Source organism: Cinclus cinclus, chromosome 1, assembly GCF_963662255.1.
Source record: "Cinclus cinclus chromosome 1, bCinCin1.1, whole genome shotgun sequence".
NCBI lineage: Eukaryota > Metazoa > Chordata > Aves > Passeriformes > Cinclidae > Cinclus > Cinclus cinclus.
The window spans coordinates 60937985-60947024 of record NC_085046.1 but is presented as its reverse complement, the minus strand read 5'-3'; the positions used below and the strand labels follow the sequence as shown (position 1 = coordinate 60947024).

Sequence of the window (9040 nt, the reverse complement as noted above, 5' to 3'; positions counted from 1 at the left end):
CTAGTCCCATTATTCATGTTTTCTTTTCAATAAGAACTCACACTGTAATTCTAAGCATTTATGATAATTACAAAGGACATTTTTTCTTTTTATTTTACTTTTTTTTCCTTTCCTATAAAATGCTCCCCCCTCTCCAACCCCCCCCCCCCCCCCCCCCCGCCCCCAACATTGGCATTATAACAAAAAGCAGAATACTATAACCATTTTAAATTCTAGTTGGGACACTTGCATTTTGCCTGGCAAATTTTACCCATTTTCTTCCTTGACTGTGCTGTACAGCTGTGTGTTGTTTTACTGCTGTTGTATATGTCCCAGGTTTTGTGCATTTCAGAACTTATGAAATATGTCAGTTATGACTGTCCTACAAGGAATTTGCTTACTGTAAAGGTGAATTTTTATAGATTAAAATTTGGCTTAGTGTATACTTATCCAGATAAAGCCTTAAGCAATCAATAATTGAAAGCATAAAGAGATTAAAAGGCCATTATATAAATGCACAATTAAAAAAGCAAGTATCATCATGTTCTTGTAGAAAAGGCTAAAATGAGACCTTTCTAGCAGTTGGTATTGTCTAATCTCTTACGTAAATACCTATTATGGCTGTGCTTATTCTGTTATGGTAATGAAAGGCTTAAGACCTCAAACCTATCTTCTTAGGTGTTTCATTCTTCCTCTGAGATGGCTCCAACCTGGAGCAATGCAGCATACTTTTCTAGTGGGAAGCCAGCTCCAGAAGGAGATGATTGGAAATTAAGTTCCTGTTTGCTAAAACTGTGTGATGAAGCCAAGGCTCAGTTTATTTATTGCTTACAAAGACAATATATAGGTATGGTCAATGGCTTCTGTTGCAATTTGGCTTCTTACTTACTGTGTGACTGTAAACCAGATGTTTTGAACAGTAGTCAATTTTTTTTGATCTTTCCAAATTTTCAGTGTGTAACCACAGTATTTTCAAATCAGTGCCCTAAAAACTTTTTCACTCAGCCCAAAGTGAATGGAGTCACACTGGGTTTTGGACAAAGGACAGCTCAGCTGGTGCCTTTTCATGGCTTCAAAATTCTCCAAGTAACTGCAACCACTACATTGCTTGGGAGGAATGTGAAAGGTAGATGGATATGATTCGAATGACCATAATTTCCTTTTGAGACCTACTGAAACCAGTTGGTTCCTTTGCCCTCAGATAGTTACCTCAAACATAATGCACCTTCCCTTGGAAATACCTTTTCTTGTCAGTAGACACATAGCTATATCTGTATCTCTGGATGTGTTTTCTCTCTCCATGAATTGCATAGGGAATCAAAGGCCGTGTTAGCCAGAATGGAATTCTTAACCCTGCTCTGACAGATTTTGTACAGAGTAAAATAATTGATCTAAGCAGATTGGATTTCAGACCATAATTTCACTTTAGGGTAGTTTAGTGTAATAGGCAATTAATCTACTTTTTTATGTTACTCCTTTTTGTTTCCTGTTTTTTTTTGGAGAGGGTGTAAAGGCCAATGCAAGTAAGAAGTCCTGTCATCAGTAACTGGAGATTGAGATCCCGAAAGAGAGGCTACTGTTAAAGGTATAAACCATACCATCTATTTTTTATTCACTGATACCACACAGTGTTATATGCTTTTGGATCGAAGGACATTTTTATTTGTATCTGCATGACCTGCTTATCACTGAAAAACTACTAGGGGAGGAGATGTTCTTGTCATACAAGTAGTTGGTAATATTTTAAAGCACTGACACATGTGGTGCTAATTGTTGCCGCCAGAATTCATACAAACATGCCTGAAAGTTACTGATGATACAGATACTGCGCAATGTGTGATTTTCATAAAGTGACAAGGCATCAAGAACACATGATGAATGATTTCAATACGTGATTAGGCCCATGAGTACTCAACAGTTGTTGTCGTGGATTAGGCGGCACTTCAAAACCTTGAGATAGTTGTCAATTTTGTGGGAATCTCGGCGGAGGCAGTGTAGCAGGTTGTAAAAGGCAAAGAGTCTGGAGTCCTCATCAGCAAGCTGCAGAGATGGAAGTCCGTCCCACGGAGTGTAAATGTCATTTTCCACCTCCCCAGTCTGAACCTAAATACACAAAGTGGTATTAATAGTACATGATAGTGAACCCGACTGGATGTAGAAGGCAGCATTTAAAATACTGTCCTTGAAGAATGATAGTTACTAGTGTATGACTTCTAATCTGCTTTCTGTTGTGGCTCACAATATTTGGTACAATGTTCTATATCTTCATTCAGATTTTGAATAAACTTGTCAAATTTTTTAGTTTATTTTTCTAAAACATCTAAAAAGCATAACTGTCTCAGTAGGGTTTTGAGAGAATTAGTGTGTTAACCAGTACTCAGGGAAACCTGACTTTGCAGAGAAATCAAACTTTTTGTAATGTTTGGACTCATCAGGGACATCTGTCTTTGGCTCCCTCTGCCTTCAAAACTTTGTTAACACCTCTTCTTAGAACTTGTTTGTGTGCAACAAACAGACTAGTCTCAGTTCTTATCAGAAAAAAAACTCCCAGTAATGCATATTTAGAAGTACTGGGCTCCATGGAAAAACAAAACAAAAAAAGAACAAAAAGCTGAGTGATACAATGAGTTCTAATGTTAGAAAGCTACATGTAGGAGCACAAATAGTGAGTTAGTATCTGAGGAGAAGATGGTTTAGGTCTCCTTGTTTGAAGACAATCGTTAAATTTCTCTTATCACATAAATCTACCCTTCATAGCAGGAAGTTGTGCTTGTGTACCATCCTTATTGCACAAAAGTCATACTTTATAAAGACATATAGGAGAGTATCTGTGGAGCTGCAACCACTCAGTTTAAGCAAATGGCAAAAAAAAATAGACCCATTGTGACTTGAAAATATGGTTTGACATGAATGAATGAGCCAGTCTTATCTCTTTATGTAAATAATGTGAATGAGAAGGTGGTGACAGGGCAACTGGAGCAGCACCTGACTTTTTACTCTTATCCTGGATCCTCAGCTATGCCCTTTTTACATATGGATGTGTGATAGAGATGTATTTTATTATACTGATAAATGTATCTGTAACCTGGATGGAATAAGGCTTCTGAGTGAAGATACACCTAACTGAGACTATGAGCAATCTAGTAGAAACTGGTGGATACAGTGATGGTGGCACTCTTCACACTGTTCACCTGGTTGGAGCAGTGAAGTCATAACCTCTTGTCAACATCTAACTCACTGACAGAAAGATAAATTCAGCGACTAACAGAGGGGTCTTTAAAAAAAACCAGGCGAAAGCTGGTTTTATTCAGGAAAACTTTCAGTCAATTACTGGTAACAAGAGCTATTCAAGTATGGGTTTTGTGAGACAACAGCCTTGTTGTCTAAACTCACTAGTATAGGGGGAACCAAGTCAGACATAGAGTCCAGAGGAATCAGTGCAGTGTGAAAAGAGAAATGAAAGATATCGGGGTTACTTTGCTGTGTGCCACAATTTGCAATAGCCCAGACTCCCAGAGCTGTTTTAAACAAAGTATGTTTCCAAAACCTCTGCACAATGCCTATTTGTATACAGATACATATAAATATGCTGGAACATATATGTATAAATACAGCAAATAGAAAATATGGAGATGCATCCTTAAACAATCAGGCTTGCAAATTGAAAATACTCAAAGATAGAATGACCATAGTCAGTCCTGATGATTACACTTCCCCTGAGGCATGACTAAGAGTGTGATGGGTTATTCTGTGACACCCGTATCATAGGGATTCCTTAGAAATTGCAAGATAGAAGAAGAAAAGAAATCTGAAAGAAGAAAGCTGAAAAGTTCTCATATTCGACTACTTTGTGTCCCTTTTTTATCTTCACATCTTCTGTTTCCTTCCATATTCCAGGTAGGGAGAGCCTATCAATGTACGTGTCTTCCTTAAATCAATTGGCTGGAAGGGTGTTAAGGACCTACTTACCCGCCCAACTATTTTCTCCATTCCTTCTAGAAGTCTTTTGTTTTGTTCTTCAATCTCCACAGCCTTCCAGAGAATGGTTTCTGGAGCTTCTTTGATTCTTTGTACTTCAGAGGCCAGGTGGATCAGGGGGTCATTCCAGGAACGCAGAACTCCCATAATTAAATTCAGTAGGTCTTCATGCTGCTCACCCATAGTAAGGAAAGGTGTTTAAAAGAGGAAAGCTAAATTCTGGTAAAATTAGAAAGTATTTAGAGCAGTGTCCTCAGACATTCTGATTTAGGAACTTATCCAGGACCTATCACGGAATGTGCCCTATAGCCCTGTCTTAGATACTGCTATACAATTTCATTTTTGAAGTTTGTCATCAGTCTCATCGTGTTCTACAATATTTGCATGAGCCATATTGTGGTGGAAAAATATAATCAAATACTCTCAACATTAAGAACTAGCAAGCATAAATATGCCTCATCTCTGTGAAAGCAAACCCAGAACTCCTTATCTGATTTTTGATGAATGTTTTAAAATCCACTGATTTTTTAATTTTTTTTTTTAAAGTTTAGTGACTGGAAGGTACACATTATGGTAAACCACTAAATAGCTTTTATTGCCTCTACGTAACTCATCTGTCCTCCCCTTTGAACAATAGCGCTTCCAGCAGTAGCTCTCTGGTTTTAAAAATTGTCCTTTCTAGTGGGCAATAGGAATTCACCAAGCTTATGATTAAGCTTGTGGCAGGATTAAACCTTTTCTTCTTTGCTAGATGTGCAACCCAGGGTTGTGAATTCTATTGTTCCCACTAGAATTTCTAAATGACATGCTGAGAAGCTGGTGATAATGTGGGATTGCAAAGATACCACCACCACCATGAAAACGATGGAGATTTTTCTCTGGAACAGCCCCATTTGTACAGCTCTGCTTATTTTTTTCACCAGAGAATTTTCGAATTGTATCTGTGAGCATAGGCTGAACAAGATCATCTTCACTGAAGTTTATAACTATTATAAATGACGCATGTATGTAGTGTGTTTCTCTTTACAGATATTTTGCAGACTTTTGCACTAGAGTCTTTGTATTTGGATGATGATGTGACCACTTTTACTTACTGATAATAGAAAGAATATCTATTCAAGGTTTTTTTGCAATGCCAGTGTTTTGAATTACTGGAAAATAATTTACCTCTGCCTATATACATCAATGTGTTTTTATATTTGTAAATACATTAATTGTTTGTAAGATATTTTAAGATAACATTTAAAGGTTGTAGTGTTCTCAGCACTGCACAAACATGGTAACTAGCATTGCTCCATGAGGTAGTATTTTAACTGGAAATAAGATGCAGTGATTAAATATATACCATACAGCAAAAGGAAGGGGTGATGAAAATCACTGGTATTTATATATGCTGTATGGTTTGTAAATTAGTATCAACAAATATTAAATCAACTTTGGCTTTTTGGTGCTTTCATCTTCCTGCCTTTCTTACTCTGATTGTGTTGATCTCCCTCACTCTGACAGATGCCTCACTATTCTGTAACCCTCCTTCCCTGCCTTCCCCTGCACTATCTTACACTGAATTACACTGGAAATGGGACTTACATGAATCTGCTGAGCCTGCTCCTTATCTTCAGGGGTGGTTAAAGATGCAGTATGGCAGCTATTGACAGCTTTTGCAATGAAACCTCGGCCCTGGGCGTAGCGCTCATCCTGCAGATCAGCACAGACAGGTGTTATTGAGACAGAAAGGTAAGAGCTTCAGCTCAAACACTGTGCTAGATAATTTCTGTTCCATAGCTTTTATTGCTGCTTTTATGCTGTAAAGGTCAAAAGTTTTTGGTGAGTCTCTAGAGTGGAACTGGCACCCAGCAAACGCAAATGTCCCACAGATGAAGAATGATGGGAAAATGATATCTTTTAATAGAAGTGCTATGGATCTTAGCAAAATTCAGGACCATATATTGATTTGGTCACCACTGGGACTTTCACCATCTCTTCCGCAGTCATATTTGTTTACTTATTATATGTTAACATATGTTTGTGATTAAAAAGTATTAAATTGAAATTTTATATTTTCTTGCTGTCAGGAAAAGAGTACTTACAAATTCATTGAACATTTCTGAAGAGAGGAAGTGGATGTAGTGCGAAAGTTTAACTGCTCGGTCAAAAAGTTCCTCAAGGGAAAGCTGGCAATTGACAGATCCATTGGGGCAGATTGGCAAAGAGGTCACTCCTTCCTTTGTCAGAAGCATGTGGGAAACCAAAAGGGTCACCAGCAACAAACCTGTTCAAGTTCAAAACACAGTGAAATGGGCTCACATTGACTTGGAGGTGTGTTTAGCAGCAGCTGTCAGAGCCAGATGCTGGGTGATTTGGGTTGTGCTGTCACACAGCTCAGAGTACCCCCTGTGCTGGCTGCTGAGCAGCAGTGGAGGACAGACACGCTGAAATTCTATAATTCTTTTATTCTTTCTCCCCTCTGTCATCCTGATGAGGATTACAGCACGGCCTGTTACAGAATTTGAGGAGACAAGGTGTAGTTTGTCACTACACTGTGCTGTAATGTACAGTGTATTCTGAAGTCTCTTATTACATTTCTGGCTTTATAACAGAGTGATAAACAGAAGAAAAAATCAAACTTCTTCACAGAGAAAATATAGATACAAAATTATATTTGCACCGTAATATAAGTTTGGAAAATAGGTTGGTCTTTTTTTCTTTCTTTCTTTTTTTTTTTTCCCCTCCTCCTCCTCCAAGAGGACCTTTTCTTTTTTTTGCAAACATTTGGAGTTAAAATTAATTTTTGTGGGAGAGTGGTTAGATCACTCTTAAAGCTGTTTTGGGATCTGAACGCTAATTGTTCTGGGAGTTCCTTCAAAAGATTTCCAGCAGCTGTGCTTTTTTGCTCTTTAAAGTTTAACCCTAAATTTCTTACATGTAAGAAATCAGTGATAGTTTCTGTCTTTTCTCCTGAGCTTCTGAAACTGAAATTCTCATTATCTAAGGCATAAAACCCTATCTGTTGAAAACTTTCTATATTAACTTAACAGAGTTTTGGTTTTTATTCAGTGAAATAAATTATATAAAGTAAAACAATGGAAAATAATTTTTAAAAAGTTTGGTAAATGAACGTACTTGTTCTGAGACTTTTACTTCTGGAAATTGTTCAGTTACCTATATTGGTTCACTAGACTTATTTAAAAGGCTAAATAAAAGTGTGGTTCATAACCCAGCAAAACTATCCCTAAGGATGTCATGCGATAAGTTTCTTTCTAGCTCTATATTCTAAAAAAGTGGATTTACACAATATTGGAGTGAGCCTTCCTCCTTCCCCTTGTGCAACGTACATGCTGGACACTGCTGACAGGAAAGTACTCTAACTTGTGAATAGGAAAACCTGAGAGTTTTTGTCTTGGAAAGTCAATGATCATTTTGAAAATATTAATTTCAAAATTACCACATCACCTCTAGATTTGTGGGTAATGACATCTGGTGACAGCCTTCTGAGTGGTGTAGCAAACCAGTCCAGATCCAAACTTTCACATGCAGCTGTGACATCCCTCAGGCCAATTTTTTGTAACACTGCCCAATTCAAAAGTACTCTTAGAAGACAAAAGGCATCAAGCTCCTTTCCTCAGGTTTTGCCTTTACTGGAAAACTAGATGGCTGGAAGACTTCAGTTTCTAGATCTGTTACATTTCAGCTGCCTCAATTCAATTGAAATGCAAAGAAATATAAAAATTATCAGCAGGTAAATGTCAAAATTCTTACCTTTCAGTGAAGCCCCCTTGGTGTTCATGGTAGGGATCCTGGATGGTGACTTGCTTTACCAGAAAGAAACCTCAATACTTGCTGTTATTCTCTGCATATACCACTTTTATATACCTCATCCAGGGTCCATTTTGCATACATTCAGCAGGTTGTGGAGTTTGCCTCGATAATTACAAACATCAAATTGCCTTTCTCCAACATTCATATTCAGTATTTTTTGGTTCTTCCCCCCCCCCCCCTTTTTTTCCCCCCATTTTAGCTGTGAGGGAGAATTTCATTAATAAGTTGAGCTGTGGGATCCCAAGTGTGATTGAATGAAGAGAGTGCCAATATTTTGCCCTGAATGAGGTGAAAGTGCCATCAATCCTAGAAATCTCCAGTTCTGAGACAGATATTCTCAATGTTTCTAGCGTGCTGATCCCAGTCCCCACGATAGTCTTCTCATCCTTCCTTGTTGCCTCAGACATCTAAGCTTGGTTACATTAAAATCCTGGCTATTTGTGGAAGGCAAACAAAAGTTTACAGTAAGCCAAATGAGAGAAATGGCATAAATGGAACAGAAATTTATCCAGAGTAAAGGGAATGGGGGCTCCTGGAAAGACAGGTCACTATCTGTAAAATTATACATATAACATTCGTGGTCAGTTAAAAAATATATTACACAGGACAAATCTTGGTATAACAGATTCACAGTCCGAGAGATGTTTAGAGAAACAGGCTGGGTTTTTATATTAAAAAAGTAAAAATTTAGAAGAATCGAAGAGGTAGAAGTTATATGTTTGCTGCTTAATCTGAAATGTCTCATGAATAAGTTAGCAGTATTTAAAAAGAAACAAATCCAACCTCTATAAAACCGAAATAATTTTCTACACTCAAAAACCCTCTGCGTAAAACATGGGCATTTCCACCACATGCAAAATACGTGCTGTCGTCAGCAGTGAGGTTTGTTCTTGATTCTGATGCATCTGTGGTAACCTACAAACCAGCCTGAGCAGGTTGGCCCTGTTTTCTTCTTGTGAGAGGCTCATCTGCATGAATATGTTAGCAAATATATAACCTTTCATCTGTTTCTCAGGTCCATTTACCCATGATGAAACTTTCCAAATTAGATGTTCATAATGAATAAGGTATACAGTGTTAATGAATTTTCTTTCCTTTAGATGACTTGTTCCATACCTGTGGAATGGGTACACATGTAACCCAGAATCCTTCATTATTTCAGGATTCTTGAAGTAATGAAGAACAAGGGAGAAGAAAGGCTAAGCATTTAGGGAAGGCATTCCTTGGGAAGCAAGATACTTCAGCAATAAATCAGAACCAGTAGCAG

The 9040-nt window shown here is 37.7% G+C and overlaps 1 protein-coding gene across 1 annotated transcript; it reads right to left on the bottom strand.

The window, feature by feature from the left end:
• Nucleotides 1–1890: 1890 nt before the first annotated feature.
• On the bottom strand, nucleotides 1891–7744 carry PRL (prolactin). The gene is made up of 5 exons (XM_062498711.1): nucleotides 7714–7744; nucleotides 6045–6226; nucleotides 5545–5652; nucleotides 3949–4128; nucleotides 1891–2082 (listed from the first exon to the last, which is right to left on the bottom strand). Exons 1-5 carry the CDS (start codon nucleotides 7739–7741, stop codon nucleotides 1891–1893), a joined length of 690 nt encoding a protein of 229 aa, XP_062354695.1. The 5' UTR covers nucleotides 7742–7744.
• Nucleotides 7745–9040: the final 1296 nt, after the last annotated feature.

What these genes read in the sequence shown, in the direction of transcription:
- PRL (XM_062498711.1), bottom strand. Translation starts at nt 7,741, where the DNA reads ATGAACACCAAGGGGGCTTCACTGAAAG. An exon ending in CAGAAATGTTCAATGAATTT is followed by an intron (nt 5,653 to 6,044) that starts GTAAGTACTCTT and finishes GCTGATCTGCAG; the next exon opens with GATGAGCGCTACGCCCAGGG. An exon ending in AGCAGGCTCAGCAGATTCAT is followed by an intron (nt 4,129 to 5,544) that starts GTAAGTCCCATT and finishes ATGGGTGAGCAG; the next exon opens with CATGAAGACCTACTGAATTT.